Source organism: Ictalurus furcatus, chromosome 8 (assembly GCF_023375685.1).
Source record: "Ictalurus furcatus strain D&B chromosome 8, Billie_1.0, whole genome shotgun sequence".
NCBI classification, from domain to species: domain Eukaryota; kingdom Metazoa; phylum Chordata; class Actinopteri; order Siluriformes; family Ictaluridae; genus Ictalurus; species Ictalurus furcatus.
The window spans coordinates 1,868,661-1,892,377 of NC_071262.1; the positions used below are offsets into that span (position 1 = coordinate 1,868,661).

At 44.7% G+C, this 23,717-nt stretch overlaps 2 protein-coding genes across 3 annotated transcripts; both read right to left on the minus strand.

Annotated features, from left to right (window-relative positions):
* Window positions 1–999: 999 nt before the first annotated feature.
* Window positions 1,000–6,662, minus strand: ltc4s (leukotriene C4 synthase). The gene is made up of 5 exons (XM_053630536.1): window positions 3,429–6,662; window positions 2,599–2,698; window positions 2,101–2,171; window positions 1,535–1,616; window positions 1,000–1,403 (listed from the first exon to the last, which is right to left on the minus strand). Exons 1-5 carry the CDS (start codon window positions 3,484–3,486, stop codon window positions 1,253–1,255), a joined length of 462 nt encoding a protein of 153 aa, XP_053486511.1. The 5' UTR covers window positions 3,487–6,662; the 3' UTR covers window positions 1,000–1,252.
* Window positions 6,663–6,781: 119 nt separating this feature from the next.
* On the minus strand, window positions 6,782–23,202 carry maml1 (mastermind-like transcriptional coactivator 1). 2 transcript variants are annotated; one of them, XM_053630535.1, is made up of 5 exons: window positions 21,804–23,202; window positions 11,106–12,524; window positions 9,026–9,214; window positions 8,619–8,754; window positions 6,782–7,915 (listed from the first exon to the last, which is right to left on the minus strand). In XM_053630535.1, exons 1-5 carry the CDS (start codon window positions 22,146–22,148, stop codon window positions 6,903–6,905), a joined length of 3,102 nt encoding a protein of 1,033 aa, XP_053486510.1. In that variant the 5' UTR covers window positions 22,149–23,202; the 3' UTR covers window positions 6,782–6,902. The 2 variants fall into 2 exon arrangements, with proteins under 2 accessions (XP_053486510.1, XP_053486509.1); XM_053630534.1 differs by having other exon boundaries at window positions 9,026–9,217.
* Between the last annotated feature and the right edge of the window lie 515 nt (window positions 23,203–23,717).

Below are 23,717 nucleotides of genomic sequence, written 5' to 3' on the forward strand. Positions count from 1 at the left end.
AGTTTAAGCGGATGAATGTAGTTCATACAAGACTAAAGTTGGAAATATTAGCCTCATGGCCACCGAAGCCATCTTTTCTAGGCTGCTCAGCTCAACTATATGGCCAGACGTTTGTGGACACCTTGACCATCACATCCATCTGCTGTTCTTACAAAGTTGGAAGCACACAACTGCATAGGATATCCTGTGTTTCCCTTCACTGGAACGAAGGCTCCCAGACCTGTTCCGGCTAAATGAAGACATGGTTTGCCAGTGGAAGGTTGGAGAAGAAGAACTCGAACGGCCTGCGCAGAGCTCTGACCTCAACCCCACTGAACACCTTTGGTACGAACAGGAATGCCAACTGCGCGCCAAGCCTTCTCACCTGACATCAGTGCCTGACCTGACCTGACTAATGCTCTTGTAGCTGAATGAGCACAAGTCCCCACATCCACGCTCCAAAACTGAGTGGAAAGCCTTCCCAGGAGAGTGGAGGTTATTAAATTGTATTAAATTTCCCCCTATGTATAGAGACTTTTGAGACACCTTGTAGTTATAGCTGCAAGACAAATGTAAAGGTTTACATGAATGCCCTCGTGTAATTATTCATTTTTGTACTAAACACTTAAACAGCGACTTGTACAGCAGACCCTTAACATAAATTGATTTTTTTTTTAAAAACATGCAATTGTTCTCTAAGTAGACCACCTTTCTTTAAAAAACATATACGAAAGGAGCTTCTTTTGTCTTATTAACTTCACGAAAGAGAAATAAAGAGGCTGGTGACGCGATAAGTGGAAAAGTATGACGTGTCACTCTTTAATATAAAAAATAATAATAATAAAAATGTAAAAAGAGAGGAGGAAAAAACACTTCAGGACAATCTGTTACTGGGAAATAATCAGCTTTTGGTTTGTTCATTGATTATTTCACTAACATCACACCCCAAGTGTTAGGAACAAAATGATAGAAAACATATCAGAAAAAGGTCCGATGTGTTAAAAATTAAATTTTTAAAAAAAAATAATAATAATCATTTATTATTAATCAAAAGCCCCACTGTATGTTAAACCCTTTATTAATTTCTTCAGAATACATTCTTACACACCATAAAGAAAGTAATTCAGGAGAACTGTGGAAAGATTTTAAAAACTAAACTGTAGTTTTGGTGTATTTATCTTTCTGGAGCCAGTGGTTTCTAAGCTAAGTTTGCTGATGTCAGGCTTTCATTAGGGGCAGTGAAGGTGAAATGAGTTTTCCCGTGCCCACGCATTCACTCGAGCTGATTCAGACCGAGCACCTCGCACAGAGAGCCGAGCAGATCCACACCCAAATACAGACGACTCATAGAGCAGAGCACGCCGAGGGCCGACAGAGCGATCAGCCCCCACTGCACCTTCGCGGTGAAGTACAGAGGGGCCAGTCTGAGTGAGTGAGAGAGAGAGAGAGAGAGAGAGAGAGAGAGAGAGAGAGAGAGAAAGGGGTACAGCCATCATGTGAAATTTCATACCAACACAAAATACATACATATGAACGGACAAGAACAATCCTGTACCTTCCCTGTGCAGACTGTGCATATCCCCGGAAGTACTGAAATCGTCCATAAATGTACAGGAACCCAAGAAAAGCAGACAGAGCTACAGGAGTTTAAAGAGTTTTTAAAAACAATAAAGATCACACTCAGTATGTAAACAATCACAAAACACTCTCAGAAATGAATGTACTTTTCCTTGTTGTTGGGGTGGTACCATAAAGGGTCCAATTTGTTGCATCTGTCTCTTACCTTGGGAAGGTACGCCTTCCCGATTAGCTTTAAGAGGAAAGCTTTATATAAAAAGGCACAAGAGTGGTCCCTAAGGTCCAACTATTCACAGTAAATTATTTTAACATGTCTACTCCATTCCCTTTCCCACAGTATCTCCACCCGATCAGACTTCCCGCAAGTCGCTCAGCGGCGTACACTGACGTACTCGCGCGGTATCCTGTGACCTGTTTTGCTTTTCAAATATCACACACAAGTTACTGTGTTTATGCAAATCCAACATGCCGTGGTTATAAGCTGTGACACGGTGCATCATTACAGTCTTTTCCATTTTCTTTCGTCTGGTTGAAGTGTCTTACCTTGACTAAAGAAAAGTCCAGAAACCCAAAGTGTCATCACGAATAAGGGGAAATATTCCGAACAGTTTGCTCTACGGGTGAAACATGAAAAGCATCAGATCGTTCAGTACACCTATTATAATGCAAAGCCTTGACAAGACGATGACTGTTATCACAAAATATACGCAAAGCAACCCATCATTAACTTATACTTGAAGTGATATTTTTATGACTTTTATGGTGGGGGCCAAACGCCACCCCACAAGGACAGGAATGTCTAATAGTTTTCGCCTTGTTTTGGATAAACTGCTTTGGTTCTCCAAAAAAAATGGCAGCCTTTATTATTATTATTATTATTTAATTTTTTTTTTTTTTTTTTTTTTTTTTTTTTTTTTTTTTTTTTTTAAAAGAGCCTCCTTTTGGTTACAGAGGTACGGGTTAAAATTTGGTGTAGGCATAACTATGTCGATAGAAAGTCCTCACAAGGACTGTAAGACCGATATGTGTGTGAACACTCACTGTGCTCTGAAGACCCTCTCAAAATCAGGGTGTCCCGTGGTGGCCGGAGGTGGAACGGAGTATTTCCGTCGGGCGTAGATCACCTGCAGGGAAAAGTACGCTGACACAGAGACAGAGACGGCGATAAAGACTTCATTCATAGGCTCCTAACAGCAGCAGGGTTTTGTATATGCATCATGACAACATTCAAAGCGCATTCAAATATCTTCGATTCCTGTCAAAAACTAATGCTGAAAAGCTGTTTTTACAGAGCGTACGAGGTGCATGCTGGTCGCTTTCTGAGTAAAGGCGGAACCATGAATGGATATTAATACGTTAAGGAGTCACAAACTGCTCATCTCGAGGCCACGGATCGTATTTAAGCCCACGCGCGACTGTACTTTTCTTTCTCTCAGGGGTTGTACCTTCAGACATGCATCTCTTCAACCGCCATGTGAATTTAGAGTACCTTTAAAAATGATTTCAGCTACAAAACTGGAACGTAAGGATCTTCGAGGTACAAGGTGCAGTTTAGTCGTCTCAAGTATGTCGTTCCCGTCTCCAAGACTCAAGCCTGATATTATCGGTCATCTCCACGACGATCTAATTCAATCGATTTCTCCACGCATGACATTTCATTTCAAACACACGGTCACTTCCACAGGTTAAGTACTTCACGAGCTCGGTAAAGTTTAACTTGTGGTCTTAATATTTATTCATTCCTGGTCACACACCGTTAATAATAACCACCATGTCACCTCAGAACACATTTATGGATGTATTGTTGCTATATGTAACACGTATGAGAACATAGAGTGAGTACAGAGTGTGCAGTTGGGAGTTTTTCCTACCTTGCTCGAGCACTCCGAGCACTGTAACGGCAGCAACACACACCACCTGGTCAAGCATCGTTCAGCAGAAATGCACCACGACTCGGATCAACGATCAGATCATCTACACTGTGCTTCGTAGGATGACACTACTTCATACACATGGAGGTGGAGGTCAGAGCTGAGCAGTGCCCTGTGCGAGTTGGAAGCCTGCATGAACACACACCCACCCACACCTGTACTGAAAAGGAAGTCCCTCCTATAGAGGTTTAAAAGCACTAGTTCATTAGTTTTGTTTTTTTGTTTTTTTGGGAAAAGATTATTACAAAGGATATGGGTGGTTGTTGTTTTTTTTCTTTTCCTGACTGACACTACAGAACTGGTCTGATTAATTCAGGAAATGGAAATAGAAGAGAATATTCCAGCATCCATCTAGCGCTTGGATCGATTTCCAACCAGAGAAAGTTCTCTACATTTCCCCCCCCCGTACCAAGAACAAAGTCGTTCACTCGAAACCCATTTACGTTTAAAGTCCATGAGAGTTTACTTGGTGTTGAAGCAAAGCCACAACACTTCTGTAGAGTGGCTTTGATGAATTCTTCATTTGAAACTGTTTAGAAATCAACCACTATAATGTGCGCAATTAAGCCTTTAAGTAGTAGAAGGACTACTTTCCCCATTTAAAAATAATAATAATAATAATAATAAAACATTGTAGTTACAGTGCTTTGCATACTCTCTTGCATAGGAACATCTGTATACGTGCTCGCTCGTGCAGTTATCGAATTAACCAATCGCGTGGCAGCATGGCAGTGCATGAAATCACGAAGATACAGGTGAAGAACTGCAGGTAAGTGATCTCAGTGACTTTGATCGTGGCATGAGTTTGAGTGTTTGAGTGTTGAGTATTTACACTGAGAGCTCCAGAGTACCCAAAGACAAAGAAATTCCTTGTACGTGTGAACACACTTGGCCGTTTAAGGCAGATTCTGAACGTTTTATTGGCACACGTCGTGCCCACTTAATACCAGTTAAGCGTTTTTGGTTTTTTTAATGCTACAGCCTATCCGAGTATTGTTGCTAACCATGCGCATCCAGTACTTCTAGCACGAGGTCACAAAGCACGAGTCGTCTCAATCACCGTACTGCGACGGTCTGCCCAGTCCGACCGCATGAACTCGCAGCTTACAACGCTGCAGAAATTGGCATGCAATCGTGTCAAAATGGACCAGAACTTGTCACGGATTCCAACACCTTGTGGAATCCATGACAGGCTCGACTGGTCCGCGCTCTATGGCACAATTCTCTTTTCTTTAATCTGCGCCGTCTTGTCTTTCCTGGTGACCAAAAAGAAAGGACGTGCGAGCCAAGAAAGAAAACATCAAATGAGACATCTTTTCTCGCCGAGGGATCGTTTTCTAATCTCAATTATTGATTATGAACCGAGTTAAATTCGATCCAAATATGCTTCAATCTTGAGAAGTCAGCCTTTACAAAATTCTACTTCATCTATCTATCTGTTATATTGCCATGTTCTTCCACAATTTCATCCAGAATTTGGTCACCCGCCAGTTCTCCTCTATAACACGACCGCTACCACTCAGGAAGTACACGGACGAATACATGCTTCCTCTCGGACATTTTAAGCCAGCCAATCGTACCCTTTTGAAACTTGGCTTGATATCCGCCAGATACACGGACAGATGTGATTGGCTAGTGTCAGTGTGACTGATGAGAGAGAGCGAGAGCAAGTATAAAATCCCTTCGACCCAGACAGTATGGACAATTTATAGTCATATTACACTGGTAAATGTTTCTTTTCCTTATTTATCGGTCTTGGGCGAACTTATGACATCACAAGCTACAGTAAGAAATGTAAGAAAATTCTTTCCTCACTCACCAATTCCTCTGAAGGCATTTAAAGAACTGTTACGTCCCTCAAACCTGAGAGCTTCAACTGATTTATAGTGCCTGCTGGAAGTTAAAGGAAGCACACGTTAACCATAGTCTGGCTTTAAATATTATAACTGAGCTACACTAAAGTTTTCTAGAAACTATTACTGCAGCAAACCGATGCGCTGCCGATCAAATTTCCCACCTCACACCATCACCACTACGGGATGGGAAAGAAATAATAATTAAAAAAAAATTTTTAAAAAAAACGCCACACAGCTGTTTCTAGAGAACTATATTTACATAATACTCTCGATCTTTTTTTTTTTTTTGCAGAAAACAATAATAAAAAGTATAAAATACTTACAAAATTTCGCAACAATGTACATATAAAAATAAGATCTATCTTTTCTGAGAACATCAGGAAAATGCATACATACAAAAAAAATATATATAAATAAACAAGGAGCCCTGTCAGATACTGAAATAAACTTGCTCCTAGATGCGAACAGATAAGCCATACGTCAGCTGAGAGACCCAAATGCACACACACGCGCACATACACACACAAGCGCGCGCACATACGCATACACATACACTTCTCAAGGTGGAACATCCGATCTACCTCAATGTAACAAACACGCACAGGAAGGAGAGCTTTGGGAAGATTTAGATTTTTAAAAAAAATAATAAAAAAAAATAATAAAATAATGGACGGCACCTCTCGCCCCTCTCTGATTGGTTAGAAACGTTTTTAAAAGGGGAGAAACATTTGATTTAGTGTAACGTCGGAAAGAAAGGTTACCATTTTAGTGTTTTAGCATAATGCTGCATCATCGAGCGCTCCTAAACCGAAACCGCTCGCTTCCAACAGAACAAAAACTACAAACTCGGGACGCTCGGATCGATCCACGGTGAGAATTCTTGGTAGCGGAGATTTCACACTCTACTGCCGAATGAACACGCCGAACGGGAGAAACAAACTTCCTGTCTGCCGTGGAATCAGTCGCAGATGATGTTAGATTTAAAAGGCCATGGATTCAGGACTAAGGCTTGGGGGAACCGAGTGAGAAGGTGGAAGGTGGCGCGATCCTCAGTACGAGTCGACGGTCTCAAATACAGTCTGTGAAATTTGAAATATCTGCAGACTGATTCCAGGTGTGTATCCAGTCTGTCTGGACTTGGCCTGGATACCTAGCACCTAGCTTTTTAGGCACATAAATGCCAATTCTGGCAAATTTATTTCGCCTTAACAGCAAGAAGGCAAATAAAATGTGTGTGTGTGTGTGTGTATATATATAATTTGTGTGCGTGTTGACCCATTAAATCTGGGTATGATTCAGTGGTTTTAATACTGAGCCACAGGATCAGTAGTAGAATTTTTTTTTCCTTCTTTTAGCTTTACATATCATGAAAGCCCTAGGACTACTCAATACACACAGGCTTCTTTCTCGTGCCCAATAAGCCTTTTATCACTCACACACACACACACACACACACACACACACACACATACATACATACATACACACAGTACAGCAGTTCTGACCAGAAAACGGTCAGTAATGTCCACATCACTCAGTTTTCTAGTTTGAGTCCCAATCACTGATGACTGGCCAACAGTTCATCCAGGTCGTCCATCCATTCCTGCGGAGTCTGGTTCTTCAGCAGCGAGTCCACCAGGTCGCTCTCGCCAGGAAAGCTGGCTAAGCCGGCCCCGGACTGGGTGTTGTATCCGAAGGGCAGCTGCTGACTGGGTGTCCGGTTGACCTGGTAGGCCTGGTTGCACTGCATGCCCGCGGTACGGTTAGGCACCTGACCGCCCTGCGGCTGCACAAACTGCCCCAGATCGGGCAGCACCTGCTGCGACTGAGGGGGTGCTGGCTGTCCTTGCTGAGGTTGTTGCTGTGCCATGGTGGCACTGTTTGCTCTCTGCTGGGCCATGTTGGGCATCATCTGCCCCGGGTTCATACCCACCATAGGCCTACCAGCTGCACCATTCCCCAAGCCAGCCTGGGTGAAGGGTGCACTGCCGGGCAGCTTGGTCATCCTGGGCTGCATGTGGAAACTAGAGTTTGGAAAGCCAGCAGGTAAGACGCCGTTGTTGGGATTAGGCTGACCCGTCATGCCCTGCTGAAGACTTGGATGCTGCTGCTGCTGCTGCCATGGCTGGGCCTGTGGAGTCATTGCACCCTGGATATTGCTGGTTATGCTGTTGGGCATTGAACTGGGCATGGTGCTCATGTTGTTAGCCATAGCACTGGGAATACTGTTAGGCATACGAGCCAGCTGTTGCTGCTGCTGTTGTTTGAGATGGGCCTGCTGCTGGACTAGAACGTTGTGTCTGTAGTTCTGCATTGCGGTAATGGGCATTCTCTGCTGGTTGGCGTGGGACGCGAGCATAGGCATGTTTCCGTAAAGGACCTGCTGGGCCTCGAGCCCACCCGCGCAAGATGACCGGCTCAGATCTGCCTGACCGGCTGCAGGCGGCGCGCCCGAGCCAGGACCGCCGCCCTGACCAATTCCCATCATGCTTTGATTTTGAGGAAACATGCGTTGAACACCAGGAGCCGGACCGCCGAGGGAGTTCACGCTGCCCATCGGCTGAGATGGACCTAGAGCAAAAAAAATACATTCATTTACAAAGTAACAGGGTTTGGTTCATTTTACTGCAATGCTGTTTTTGTTCCAGCAGAACAAAATATTATGATGATATGTGTATACTGAACACTTTATTTATTTATTTATTTATTTATTTACGTATTGTGGTTTGCCAGATTCCCCACTTCTAGGTTACACTAAAAGCTTTGGCTAGCAAAACCTACTGCTTAGTACAGTTTACTCCTGAAGACTTAAACCAGAACAACAATCAGACCACGGTCACAATGTGGTACACACAATGTACTGTAAAGCCCATTTTATGCACTCTATCTGTAACTGTACATGCGCGAAAACTTCGAACCTAATGACTGACTGCTAGACCTTTCTGTTTGCGATTCAAATGAGTCAGTAAGCATATTTTGCATATCAGGAAAGCTGAATGTTTTACAAAGGAACAAAGCAGTGCCTGTATGGAAAGAGTGACGCAGCAGCTTTTCACACACAGGCCCTGGAAAGAGAGAAAAAGAAAGAAAAGAAAGAGAGGGAGAGAGAGAGAGAGACAAAGAGAATAAAAGAAAGAGACAGACAGACAGAGGGACAGACAGAGGGACAGACAGACAGAGACAGACACAGAGACAGAGAGACAGAGAGAGAGAGAGAGAGAGAGAGAGAGAGAGAGAGAGTGATGCTTGAACTCTCAGGACATTGAGTAGGTACCTGGAAACTGGGAGACCTGCGGCTGCTGCTGGAATGGGTTTTGCTGGGTAGATGGGTTCTGCTGGTCCTGGTACTGAGGCGGTGGACGGGTGAGGTGCCTCTGCATCTGCTGCTCCTGTTGTTGCCGCTGCTTCTCCTGTGAGACGAGAGAAAAAAGGCACCCATGATGTATTGCATAAATATTCCCTCCTTAAGCTTAAACTTTTCCACATGATACATGTAATGTTACAACCAGGAAGCGAAAAAAAAAAAAAAAAGGTTGTGTGTAACAGAACCTCTTAGAAAATTGCTGTGTCTTAAACTGCACTATAGCGCAATAACTTTAATAAATAATAATAATAATAACTATTGTAACTCCGGATACATCTTTAACACCAAGGCCCACGTGTCCCCGTTTCCCCTCTGACCTGCTCGGCCATTATCTGTCTCTGGAGGAACTGTTTCTGCTGTGGACTCAACATCTGCATTTGCTGCTTCTGCAGGCTGCTCAGATAGGCTGCGTTATTGTGGTTAGCTGCCATGCCGTTGCCACCCGGCTGCGTTACCATGGCACCAGGGCCCGGGACGTGGGGCGCAGATGGGTAAGTACCTGGCTCCTGCTGAAAGAGAAACAAACGTGAAATTATATAATATAATATTTTATATTTTTATATATATATATATATATATATATATATATATATATATATATATATATATATATATATTATATTATATATATATATATATATATATATATATATATATATATATATATATATATATATATATATATATATATACACACATACACACACACACACACACACACACACACACATATATACACACATACATATATACATACACACAGACATTTTCAAGCTGGTTTTTAAAAGTTAAAGAATAAAAACGCTCCAACTAAATGCATACAATGGTCTGTAAGAGCCTAACCTTCGAATTCTGTGATCATACCAGGGTCTGTGGGGGTCTGTGACACCCCCGGTCCCCCATATAAAAATGCTATAAAGCACAAAGAGCTAGAGATTTAAGGATGACTGAACTGCAGTGAACTAGTCCTTTCCACTAGAGGGCAGGGCACAAAAACTTTGGTCAAGAGCAGATGGGAGACAAAAAATAATAAGCAAATCTGAGGAAAGGAGGAGAACAGTCAGCAGATGAAATTCAAATCTAAAGCACTAAGAACTTGAAATTGAGATGCCACTGGCTAGACTTTACTATGGAAAAAAATAATGGCACACTCTGAGCTTTCAAATCACTTTGTGTTCTCTATGCTTTAAAACCCGGGACCTGAGGAAATTCAAGTCATCAAGTTCACACAAGGTGACGTAACGGTGACCGATTCGAACGCACAGTTTACGGGTTTGATTCTGGAGCGTGCGCCACGGACAGCCAAGAACTACTCTGGCACTTTCAGTTACCCAAAGACAAATACGACAAGCGCAGCGCCTGCAAGCTGCGTTAAAAATAAATCAAGGATGCAATCCCTGGCCACTTTCCATTCATACATTTTCCATTCAAGCGTTTTTTTTCTCTCTCTCTCGCTCGCTCTCTCACACACATGTGCATGCACATGGTCGTCATGTGTGCATGAAAAAGTGACAAGACCCAAATAGGGTGCCAAGAGCAAGACTACTCCTCTTTCTCTCCAGCCAGGAATGTGCAGTTTACAGTTGGAAGGCAGAGACAAAAACACAGAGAGAGAGAGAGAGAGAGAGAGAGAGAGAGAGAGAGAGAGAGAGAGGAAGAAAGAAGAAAAACGAAGCCCAATGCACTACAAAAAAAAAAGTATTGAAGGAAAGTGAAAAAGAGCAAAAAAGTTCATCTCATGAAAGAAGGAGAATGAAAAAAAAACCCAAGTGGGTTAAGCAGCTATATTTAAATAGGGAGAACCGCGAGAGAGACGGGGGCCAATCCCAAAATACTCTTCGCAGGACGACAGCCAGGGGAGGGGGGAGGAACTTTGCATGAAAGACTGCTTTGTCGGCCCTGTGTCCCTCCCTCCATCTCAGCCCCCTTTCTTCCCACTCGCTCTTCTCTACTGACTCCTCTGTCTATGGGCTGCGACCTACTGGCCCATCCCAGCCCCCATCCCTCTGTGTGTGTGTGTGTGTGTGTGTGTGTGTGTGTGTGTGTGTTTGTGTGTGTTTGTGTGTGTGAGAGAGGGAGTGTGTGAGGGAGAGAGCGAGCGCCTGCCAGCATTTTGCTTCTTAGCAACCAGCTGCTTGACCCAGACAAACTGTGATCATCCCCAAGGTTGAAGAGACCTGCTGCCAGACACTGGGACAACCGCACACACGTCCAGACTACAGCTCCAAAACACCACTTAGCAAGTCAATAACATAGAGAAAACCTACAACTTAGGAGATAACCTTTCAGGGAAAGAAACGCGATTCTTTTTCATGCTTTAAAGTGTCTGTCCAAATAAGTGCGATTAGCTAATTGTGAAATGTAGAACATGTACGTTGTTGCTCTGCAGATCCTTACCTGCGAGTGTGGCAGATGGGTTGGAGGTCTGAATGGCATGCCGGTCGGCCTCGGCTTCATCTGCGGCTGCTGGTGCTGCTGGTGCTGTTGCTGCTGCTGCTGCTGCTGCTGCTGGCGCAGGAGGTTGAGCATCGCCGCTTTGTTCTGACTCTGCGTGTTCACGGGGCCTCTTGGTGCTCCGGCCTCAAAGTGGCTCAGCGGTTTGGTGTTGTTGTAGTCCAACATGGCCGCCTGGCCTCCAGATGCTGGTTGATGGCTGAGGGTTCCAGACGCAGCTGCACCATGACCCAACATTGGGTGCCCACTGGGCTGCATGTATGCCCCTGGGGCACTGGCTTTTGGAGAGCCCTTAGTGGGCTGCTGGCCAGGCATGAGTAGGGACTTGGGATTCTGGAAGTCAGAAGGATAGAGCGAGGGGCTAGTGGGCTTCTCCAGGCCAAACGCACCACCTCCTAGTTGACTCTGATTAGGAGGGGCACTCTGCCAAGTTGATGGATGATTGGACTGCTGGTGAAATTTGGGTGCTGGCGGTTGCTGCTGTTGCTGCTGCTGCTGCTGTTGTTGTTTCTGCTGTTTCTGGACCTGGTGCTGCTGGTTCTGCATGAGCTGTGCTCTGTGCTGCTCCCGAGCAGCGAGCTGCTGCAGCTGCTGCGCCGGCGACAAGTCTTTGGGTGGCATCAGGTGGTTCTGCAGCGGCCTGGGCTGGCTAGGCTGCTGCTGCGTATGCTGGTGTCCGGACAGAGAAGGTGAGGATGCAGAGGCTGGCGGCATGATTGGGGAGCTGGCATGCATCGGAGGCCCAGACGAGGTGGACGGGATGTGTGGTGACCCAGTGCGCGTGTCCTGTTCAAAGGCAGAAGAGGCGGGTGCTGGGGAAAACTCTGCCTTAACCGTAGCGAGGTCTGCGGGGAGGAGGCTGGAAGGTGCCACAGTGCCAGATGGCACCTCCGAGTCCTTGCGGTCCTCAAAACCGTCGTTGAAGAGCTCTTGGATTTCTTCATAAGGCATCGAGCGATTAAACTCCTCCATGAGCTCGGTCCACTCCTGTTCGTTCAGGTTGAGGTCAGGCAGGATGATGTTGCCGTTGCCCCCACCGGTAGGCAGGATGTCATCCATGGGCTCTTGCTTCATTTCCTTCAGACGGATGTCAGACTCAGCGGAGAGAGCGACACCGTTTTGCTCAGCAGTACCCACTGCTGGTGCACCATTCAGTGCCAAGTCAGCAGCCAAACCATGCTTGGTGTCCATGGGTGAATGAGGGGGCATGACGCCATTTGAGGACCCATTCAGACTACCCAAGCATGCATCTTCCAAACATGACTTTTTTGATGGGGGGTAACCGTCACTGAATCCATTTACCTGGTCACGGCCAACAGGAGGGCTGGCGTTCTCCAGTTTCCTCTTCACTGTCTCTTGCAACTAGAGGGCATAGAATAAAAACATTAAAACAACCTTTTAACAAAGCAAACAAACAAAAAGGCTATTTCTTTCAACAGATTGCAGTAGCACTAGTAAACAGAACCCAGGGGTGTTAGGCTTGCAATAAAACGCTTATTGTTCTAGAGTTCCAAGCACTTGTTTTAAGATGGCGGACACTGACCTAGTGCCAAATCAATTCATACATTTGGCAAACTATTCACAAGGGCAAGGACTCATCGGTCTATACAATGTATTGCACAGGCGGTCGTATCTTAACATGCCCCGTGTTTAATCTCCAGTCCCAGCGTTAGCTGAGGTTGCAGTTTCATCTGAACACTAGCTGAGCTAGCTGAAGCTTAACACCTTCTCCGACACACACACACACACACACACACACACAAAACCATTGAGAGAGGCGAGTCACTGCAGGGCTTTCTGAACCAGAAAAACTGGTCTCTCTTTTTGCACGCTTGTGCCAGGATCATCTCCCTCAAGTTACGCATGCACACCCTTTCTCACATTCCCAAGACTTTTTCCTAAACCACCTCTGTTCTTAATCTTTTTCACTAACCCCTTTCACCCCCGCCCCTGTCTCTCTCTCTCTCTCTCTCTCGCTCGCTCTCTCTGCCTTCATGACTCGCCCTCTTCACAACTGTGGCCACCACAGGGCTGAGCCACATGAGGCTAATTACCATGCGTATGGATGTACGAACCACAACAAAAGAGGCAGCGCTGTGGCTGCAGCGGGGTTGAGAGAGCGTGCCGAATTCCTGGCCAGGCGCTGCTTGCCATTTAGGCCACAATGAAGCAGCGCGAGGGTCGCCCACCTCGGACAAGCGCCAACCGAACCGGGCACGCGGACCACCGAGAGCCGCTTGGCAGCGCCGTAGCTTTAGTGATACGTTACGCCAAGCAGCAAGCTGACAAGGAATGCTCGGGTGCTGACGGCGCTCTTACACGGCGAGCGTATCATTACAAATAGAAAGGTCTTGGAACTAGTTTTGCGTTTCCCCCAAAACAACGACGAAACGTTGGCATTTAAAATGTTATCAGAAGCGAAAGCAATATTTGTGTAGTGAAAACAGCCTTTATGTTTACTCGTATCGTATCAGCAGCTGAGTAAGAGCAAATGTAGGCCAACTGCTTAGCAGGTAAGATGAGATTTACTGAGTCATTCTGGGACGGAGAGGAGCGTCAGCGTCGATACGGCTGTACTGTCCTACATCGACACACTGCCAAGCAAACCAAGGGAGAATTTCTCAACGTGCGCTGCCGAATCGTTTACGAGGCGTTATGAATAAAAAAAAATTTTTCAAACTGAGAACACTGTAAATAGTGCACACTGAACTTTGGCCTAAGCAGCAAATTTCCTGTTGCAGGGTAAAGGCTCCAGTATGGACACTTGCATCAGCACACACACAGCTGTCCTCGGGGCAATGGGAACAATGGCGAGTCGTCTGTGTGGGCGAGTTTGGGGGGAAGGGTGAGCTTAGACCCGAGTCATCCTAAAAGTCCCCCGATCGGCCTCTTTCCTTCGGACAGCCTTTCTGAGAGCTGGAGGACATACGGCACGCCAGCAAGAACCTCTATACGGAGTCCTCCATCACCGAATCATGGAGGATTTACACACGACCTGGGTGTTCCAAACTTTTAACGAGTTCATTTAAGATAACGAACCCAACGGCGATAACGCTGGGGTGCTGAAGATGGCTCAGATACGCGATCTTGCCGTGACTGACGCACCGCATACAGGGTTCCGAGGGTGTCATTAACACCCATCGTGCCGACTTTTATGCTTTTATTGCAAGTGGAACGGCTTTTAAGGGCTTCGCACCCTATTCGTTTAATGCCCAAGCGTTCAATCACGGTACCAATCTCTAAAAATCGTGGCTAAATTCCTTCACAGTCTAAGCAAGGACGCGTGTTCTCCACGCTGGATTATACGAAGGTCTTCTATTGATTACTCTTCATCGTGAGCGACCGATACCGATATCCATCCCCCTCCCCCCACGTGAAGTAATACCACAAGATGTTGCCTTGGTTATATTACTTAACAGTAATGTTGTAGATTGTTGTTTTAATTGAGGATCAAATAAACAAGCCCAACAAATTCGTTTTACAACGGACATTTTCACAGGGCTTTAAAAAAAAACAAAAAAAACACGGCAAACAGCTAATTTCTCAGTGTTTCATGAGACTGCGTAATAATTCCACGCTGGTGAGGACGCGACTGCCGCGTTAAAGTTGTGCGTCCTCGAATTGCGATCGGTTCCCGAGCCTATCGATCGAGCCGTACCGCTTGGCGGCCGATCGTACGGAGCGTCCCTACCGAAAAACACATAACATGCATCAAGCGCTTTAAAAGCTACACGTCATGCTAGAATTGTGAAATTTCAGTTATACAGTATTAATAACTGCTCTCCAGTTAAATAGGATCATTACTTTCTGCACTGAAGAATGACAATCCAGTAAGGTGGAGCAAGTCTGTTATTACGCTTTTACTCGGGCACACACAAAGGGCGTTTCCAAAAGAAAGTGAAATCCCCCTCAACCCCCATTCCCTCCACCGCACCGCCAAGGGCAACCACATCATCATCATCATCGACGGTGCGTCCTACAAGTGGAATTCCCTGGCACCAGTCCAAACCCTTAACAGAATAAAGCCTAGCCGGTTCCCTGTAAGGGATTCTGCGTAGGTGTGAGGTGCGGGCATAGAGATCCTGATTACCTGTTAAAACCGTCTGAAAACGCAGGTAGTGGCAAACATTACTGAAATCATGTACAGGTTTCAGAGAAAACCTACACTCTGGAAAATAACTAAACAGGCTCCACTGACCGTGTTAGAAAGACTGTTCTTAATATTGTAATTCTGAGACGCATGAGACCGGCATACAGCCAGTTCCAAAAGTGGGCGTGGCGACACATGAAACCGTCGTAAGCAGAGCCATGACGATGATGGAAACAAAAGCGTGACAAAAAAAAAAACCTTTAACCTTCATAAAGTGGAGGAAATAACCTCCTCTCGCACCGCTACCGCTGTACGGGTTAGGCTTTAATTTTCTTTTGTTTTTGTGTTTTCCTCCAATCAGCAGTAATTCTGCGACATAATATTTTGGTTACAACAAAACTCGACTGCTGAAAGCAGATTACAGAGCTGGTCTCCTATTACAGCTGAACAAATGAGCCACGGCAGCCAAAACTCTCTCTCCGAAAAGTGTTTTAAGGCGAAACGCATCAAATTACAAGGAAAGAACACTCGCCAGAACGTCAGAATTCCCCCCACCCACCCAAAAAAAAAATCATGTTTCCACTTGTTCGAAGTAGAAAATTTGAATGAATCTGTCAAAACTTCATTCATTCGTCTAATCGATCAATGATGACATTAGAGAGAAGTGGTCAAGTCTAATTAGTCAGATGTCTAATATTTAATTAGACAATAAAAACAAAAGAAGAACTTAGAACGTGACTTTCGCACACTTTGTCCACACACAAACCAATTTCCCCAGGTGTAATACACAACTGTATATAATAATAATAATAATAATAATAATAATAAGTACGTTTCATATGTTGTTTGGAAAAAAAAATAAATAAATACACTTCGCCCAAGATCTTAAAAAAACAAACAAAAAAAAACACGCTTTCTAGCCAAAAAAAGTCCCGTGCCACATTCCATCATTAGATGTCAGTGCTAGTTGGGCTCATTTGAACATTAAATTAACTGGAAAATTAGCTAATTAACTATTAATTAGAATTAATCAGTCTGTAGAACCATTTCCTTTTTTTCAAAATTTGTGATGCAATTCTGTGTTTTTGGCAGCGAACTACTCGAATTTGGTGAAATTGCGACCGCCTGAAATTGTCCTGCACGCTCTCTCGCGGTGACGTTTGTTGGTAAACGAGACCTTTCAGCTGTACTCCTCTTGCACACACGTGACTCGGAGAAGGCTTTGACTGAATGCGCATCGTGACGACATCACGTGAATGCGTCTCGTTCCGAATTGGAGATTTATTTATTTTTTAATTTGCACGCTCCTTTCGAATGCTGCGCCGTGTCATTGATTTTGCGTCAATTTCTGCGATCGCAAAAATCCTCACGGGACTGAACTGTAGAAGTAGCATGGAGCGTGTTGGTTAATATATGGAGGGATTAATATATATATATATATATATATATATATGGCTATACGCTCGTCTCCTCCTCTGGTCACAAGAATACTCGCTCGTTTGCTTTAGTTTGTATCAACGCACCGGACAGAACAGGCTAACTAGCTCACCGTGTCTCAGTGTGTTACATTAGCTAGCACTTTTTAGCGGTTAGATTTCCAGGCAACCCAAAAAACGGGACCGGGTAGACAGACTGGGCACACCGGACCATTTCCCTCGCCCAATGCGCTAGCTGATGAAGGTTTCCTTTATCCATGACTGTTTAACCTTTTTAGAGAGGAATGGACACGACAGGAGCATGTCAGTAAAAGTTCAAAAGCAAACAGCATTGTCCGCTCGTAAACCCTTATCGAACGACCGGCATTAAAAACACTGGAACCTGATTGGCTCTTTCATTTTATGATGTAAGAACACTTGCAGTCGTATTAGCTTTCTAAATTATTTAAAAGAATGTGGCGGTGACGGTTTTTGCAGTTCGACCAGTCTGCAGGCTTCGGCGCGTCACATACGCACTGACAAACAATGAAAGCGTAACGTGACTGTAAATCGTTTGACACTTGTTACGTGGCCATTTTTGTTCCTGCTTGCTTTTGGCTTAGATTTTCTATTCGGTTTAAGACTGGTGTCGTGTTTCGGGTTATCATACCGCCGCGACGTGGAGCTGTTTTGTGTTTTGTTCTCTCTTTCAGGTATTTGGTTGGAAATGAGCCAATAAGACACTTCTGCAACCTTCAGAATGTTGACTGCAGCGGTCGCGTCGTTTACTCCCACCGCAATACCGTCCTTGTCCTATCGTTCTGGTAGAGGCAGATCTCCTGTTCGTCAGGCTTCGCATGCTGTGGTAAACTCTGAGGTTACGCTGGTGCGTACTTCTCTTTCACAACCTCGCACACGTCGGTGCGTACATCCTGTACAACACTGAGGATTTCGCGTGCGCATCCAGATCCTCCGTTATCGTAACACACGGAAGCGGATCGTTTGCTCGATCGGGTCGGACTTGTTTCGAACTGGAAGTGTCAAAAAAAAAAAAAAAGGCTAAAAATATTTCACTATGTGTAATGAATCTAGAATATGTGAAAAGTTCCGCTTTTGGAAGTAAATTACGGGAAATAATTCACTTGTCCACGAGATCCTTATTTTCTGGAATGCACCGATAGACGGGGGAAACGTTTATGTCTTTGACAATGGTGACGTCAAAGTGTCGAAGACGGATGCCCGCTGTGGTTTAGTGTGTGCGTGTGTGATGAACGTGCCATGACTCCGTCTCTCATGACTGCTGATTAGATTGTTACACTGTGGCCTGTGTGATGGTGTTTGCCATTTAATTTCACTTTTGTTTCATCATCACACCGACGTGCTGAAGTGGCAGAATAAGAGACTGTGCCTGATTGCTTCCGTTTGTGTAGATCTCATACGAAATTGTGTCAGAAATTTAAAAAGGCAGCCGGAGTAAACACAAAATTCAGTTTTTAAATGATTTAACGAAGCAAAAAAGTTCTCCAATACCAACTGGACCTGTGTGAAAATGTATTTGCCACCATAGTTTCTTACTCCCCAAATCCATGAAACTGCGTTCATGATGGGGTTCAGCTGGACTACATGCAACCGGGCCTGATTACTGCAAACCCTGTTCAATCACATCGACACTTGCATAGAACGGTAACAGCATGAAGTTGGTTAAAAGGTCTTACTCAGTAACACACTATGCCAAAGTTCCAGAAAATTCCAGAAATTATGATAGTAGTGATTGAAAGAAATCAGTCTGGGAAGGGTTACAAAGCTATTTCAAAAGGCTCTGGGACTCCAGAGGACCACGGTGAGAGCCGTTATCTCCAAATGCACAGTAGTGAACCTTCCCAGAAGTGACCGACCTTCCAAAATTCCTCCAAGAGCACAGCGACGACTCATCCAGCAAGTCACAAAAGAGCCAAGGACAACATCAAAGGACGTACAGGCCTCTCTTGCATCAATAAAGGTCACTTTTCGTGACTCCACTATCAGAAAGACACTGGGCAAAAATGGCCTCCGTGGAAGAGTGGTGAGGTGAAAACCACTGCTGACCCAGGAGAACATTAAAGCTCGTCTGAATTTCACCAAAACACACCTTGGTGATCCTCAAACCTTTTGGGAGAATGTTCTGTGGACTGATGAGCTGAACGTGGAACTGTCTGGAAGACAGGGGTCCCGTTACATCTGGTGTAAACCAAACACAGAATTCCACAAAAAGAGCATCATACCTACAGGCAAGCATGGTGGTGGAAGTGTGATGGTGTGGGGATGCTTTGGTGCTTCAGGGCCTGGGGAACTTGCAATAATTGAAGTAAACATGAATTCTGTTCTCTACCATAAAGTCCTAAAGGAGAATGTCCGGTCTTCAGTCTGTAAGTTGAGACTCAAGCGCGACTGGATTATGCAGCAAGACAACGATCCAAAGCACAGGAGTAAATCCTAGTCCAAGAAGTAAGTGAAAGACTGATCTCCAGTTAGCGGAAGCGTTTGGTTGTTGCAGCTAAAGTTGGCACAAACAGAAGGGGGCAATTAGTTTTTCACACGGGTGAAAGGTGTCGGATGACTTTCTTTCCTTCAGTAAAATCGTAGTGTGTTTACTCAGGCTACCTTTGTTTTAGCGTGAGAGATGCACAAACCCAGAAGAAATCGCTGTAAGAGAGGTGCTCACTAAAGGTCAAGGCAGGAGGAACACGTACAGACGTGGAGTGTCCAAACCTCATCTTACTGAAGAAGTGTGAAAAACAAACTTATCGATAAGACCATTGACAAAATCTGCCGTACCGGACACACGCTCCACGTTTAACTCCGGGTCCAGAACGGTCTGTCCAGCTGACCCGGGTCACGTGTAAAGGCTAAGCAAGAGACTTGATGTTATAAGCAGAGCAAGAATGTTGAGTTTCCCCCCACATCACAATTACTCTGAGACATCCGTGTGCGTCCGACTCATAAATACGAGCTTTCCGATGCGCCGATGAAACGGGGAAGGGGACGGCACTTAATCATGGTGAAGCAGACCGCTTCTGTGCTTTTAAGCACATTTGTCCTAGCTCGTACGAGCGAACCCCAGTGAGATATTGCAGCATTATGCAAAATGCTAAAAGATTGGCAGGTCCAGTAATAGAATATAACCGGCGTGAGCGCCGCTTGACATCGTGGCGGTACGGGACAATTAGTCTAGTCATTCACTCCAGGCCGCATTCGCTCTGTCACAACACCCCTGTGTTTATAGGGAAGGAAACTGCACTTCTCTCGTTTTAAATAGCTGCCATTAAGCAAGACGTGTCTTTGGTTAAGCTCTCCTTCAGCAGCACGATGAAATCTACTGAACGAACCATCAAGTTCTACAACAAGCCCAAAAGAAACCCAAGATGGATCACGTTTCCCAATCAACTCTGTTTCTCGGGCCCACTGCACCAAATAATCCTCTACTTCTTTTCCCATAACAACTTGCTGCCATCATTATTATTATTATTAGTAGTAGCTAATTTTTGGACACCATCCTTCTGCAGGGCATTCTGGGATTGAACAAAACACCATGTATTGAATACGCTTTAAGAAAATTGAGAGTTTAGAACTCGTGAAACTGTGTCCTTAGCAGTCAACATTGTGTAATTTTGGAGAAACGCCATCAGTCAGTATGTAATACTTCCACATCGTGAAGAACCTGTGTGTTAGCGCCATCCTGGAGGAGATGGAAGAGCACGGCTAGGTTAATCAGAAACGAGCACTCTCGTCAGCTCACGGGCGCATTTCACCTCACGATATCACTAACAGTACTTAACGTATCCTTTCCAAATCAGACCTAAGCATCGTTAACAATTGATGTACTTACGTGACAGACAGCGGGGCTGATACGTACGGCCCTGAAACTCCGGATCGGCGGCCACGTTTACACGCGAAGATTTTCGCCTGTCCGAACGAATTCTAATGAACTGCTTATATGCGGTCGGGTCCATAAATATTTGGACAGTGACTGTTTGGGTTTGTTTTTTTTTTTTTTTAATCTTTACTGTCTACCACGATACATAGGAGACGAAATTAAAGAACGTATACGAGCTTTAAAATGGATCAAAGGTAAAAGCTATTTCATGAGAGAGATCAATGTGAGAGATCACTTTTTTTTTATTATGTTTCCATACACGTACACCAGGTTGTCCCAAAAGTCTCCATACATAGGAGAAATACTAATATATATATGTATATATTATTATATATCTCATACTACATGTAAAAGCATTTTTCTCCGATAGCCTTCGACATTCCCTCCGAGATTTTGCGATCGCAGAAATGAATGCAAAACCGAGCAAACTCAAGACGCGTCACGTGACGTCATCAAAACGCGCCCGTACCCATCCAAAGCCGAAGCCCTGTTCGATTCACGTGTCGAACATGAGTACGGCTAAAAGGTCTGATTTACCGACGAACATCCCTGAGAAAAAACGCCCATTCGAGCTGTTTTCCGCAACAACGATAACAACAAAAACACACACACACACACACAAAGCACTCCGCAATGTGCGTCTAAAATTTTTAAGACACACGTGCAAAATCGAGCATTTCCGACCCTAACGATCACACAAAAAAACGCCTCTGAGAAAATAAGTACGCGCCGAAATCTTTGGATTCGGATCGTTGGATTCGTGGCTGGATCGGGAAGCGCTCGCAACAGACTTTAACGCGTCTCACACACAAACGACACCGAACTTATTAACAAATTCAAAACAAGACGGAGAAGTCATCTACATCCCAGAGAGTGTGTGTATGTATATATATATACACACACACCGGACCATACAACCCGTATGTTTTTCCCTCCTGCACTCATAACAACTTCCACTCTTCCGGGAAGGCTTTCCGCTGGATTTTGGAGCATCAGCGAGCGAACACATCCTGAATTGCTGTGTGCTTCCAGCTTTGTTGGAACAGTTTGGAGAAGAACCACGTATGGGGTTGTGATGCCCAGGTGTGCACATACTTTCAGACAACAGGATCTTTTTTTTTTTAAATTATTTTTTAAAGAGAGAGTCTGGATGAGTTAGGGTTTTCAAATCTGTGATATGGGTATGGTGGTTAAAGTGTTGGGGTAGGTGTGTTGGTGCTTACCGCGATCAGGGTGCTGTTGCGGTTCTGCTCTCCAGGCGCGCTGCTGCTGCTGCTGCCGCTACCGCCGCCGCTTACTCCTCCTCCTCCGTCGGCGCTCTCCGCGCCTCTCTGCGCCGCCTGCTCGCTCCCAGTCTGCGGCTGTCGGTGTTTGTTAGAGCGCTTGGCTTTGGTCTGCAAGCAGCGCTGGTGCAGGGCGAAAGTTTGCTGCCTCTCGAGTTCGAGGCGCTCCATGGCCGTGTTGTCGTAGCGGCTCTGGCAGCTGTTGTGATGCCGCCGGAAGAGCTCGATGCGCCGCCGGAGCCGCTCCATCACCGCGCTGTGCCTCGACACCACATAATCCGCCATGCCGATCAATCAACCCGGTTATATAAAAAAAAGTTTCACTTCAAATATCGCTGCCTCCTTTTTTTCCCCCCCTTGCTCTTTCACTTTAACTTTTATTTTATTATTATTTATTTTATTTTTTACAAAACACTCTCCTCAACTGCCTCCATTTTAGTCAATATTTGCCAACTAGTGCTCTAGTTACACAACAACAAAAAGAAACCCGACATAGTTCAGCGATTCACCGTTAAATGTCTGGGTTTTAATGCTCTGAGCTCACACACGCCTACACAAATCTCAGCAACAACAAGACTTTTTCCATCGAGCCAGACCCACAAGTCCCACTAAACTCACTCGAGCTCGTTTACCACAAAGGGTACTTTAGGTACTTTGCATTTATTATTTATCGAATGCAGACTTTTCCAACATCCATGGCATCCCGGTGGGAAAAGCTCACCATACAGAAGAAATAAGAAGTAGTAAATCAAGTCTGAATGTCTGAATTAAGATAAGAAAAGTGTTGTCTCATGAGTTTGGACTTTTCTCCAACTCCTTAACCTCAATACAGCCCAATAGTCTCTCTCTCTCTCTCTCTTTCTCTCTCTTTCTCTCTATCTTTATCAAACTTTTAGACCATCAACATTTCTCACACAAACAACCCTTCCGTCTAAAACCCGATAAACAAAACGTCTGAGCCATTAAAAAAACATTAAAGCACAAACTTATCCACTTTCACAACTCTTTTCTCCCCTCCTCTTAAAACAGCTAGCTAGCTAACAGCTGATCTGTATTAAATCTATACAGCTAGATACTTACTGAGCAAAGCTACAGATGTAGCTAAGCTAGCAAGCTAGCGCTAACTAGCCCTAATAACAAAGCATGCTGGAATAAATAAAGCACTTTCACCGAGAGCGAGCAGTAAAAGTTACTCACACCCCGAAACAACCACCGCCGAGTCCGTTGTCTGACAAACCGAGCGAAAAGAAACCGCAAAAAGCGAACAAATAAACTCTACTCTCGGTCTGCTGCTTCTATTGTTTTACAGTGTACAAGCAGTTCGCCGCCGCCATCTTGTAATAAGTTTTTTTTTTCTTTTCTTTTTTTTTTTTTTTTCCTCTTCACCGTTTTCGCCCCGCCTTCTTTGTGTGATTAGCAGTACGAAGGACCAATCAGAACAGGGTATTTCAGTGACGTCGAACACTTTGGGCGGGGAGGCGAGGGGGGCGGGGGACAAAAAAAAAACAAAAAAAAAAACATTCCACTATTGTAGGAAACGAACGTACACGAGCGCGAGCGCCTGTCACGCACTTTCTCCTAGTTTCCACTGTTGTGAATGATGAAGTATTGTGATTGTGTTTTTGTTTAAATGTAATGAAAAGGTTTGTGTGAAAGAGATGAAACTTCTGGCAATCCCAGATTAAATATACTAACCGGCTGAAACAAACAAACAAAATATATATACGCATATATGTAATGGTTGTCATGGGAATTGTATTGGTTTTAATAGGAACTGTAATGGTCCCTGTGGGTCTTTACTGGTAATTTGTTGCCTTCTGTTAGTGGAATGGTATGTCTAGGGGACACCATTGA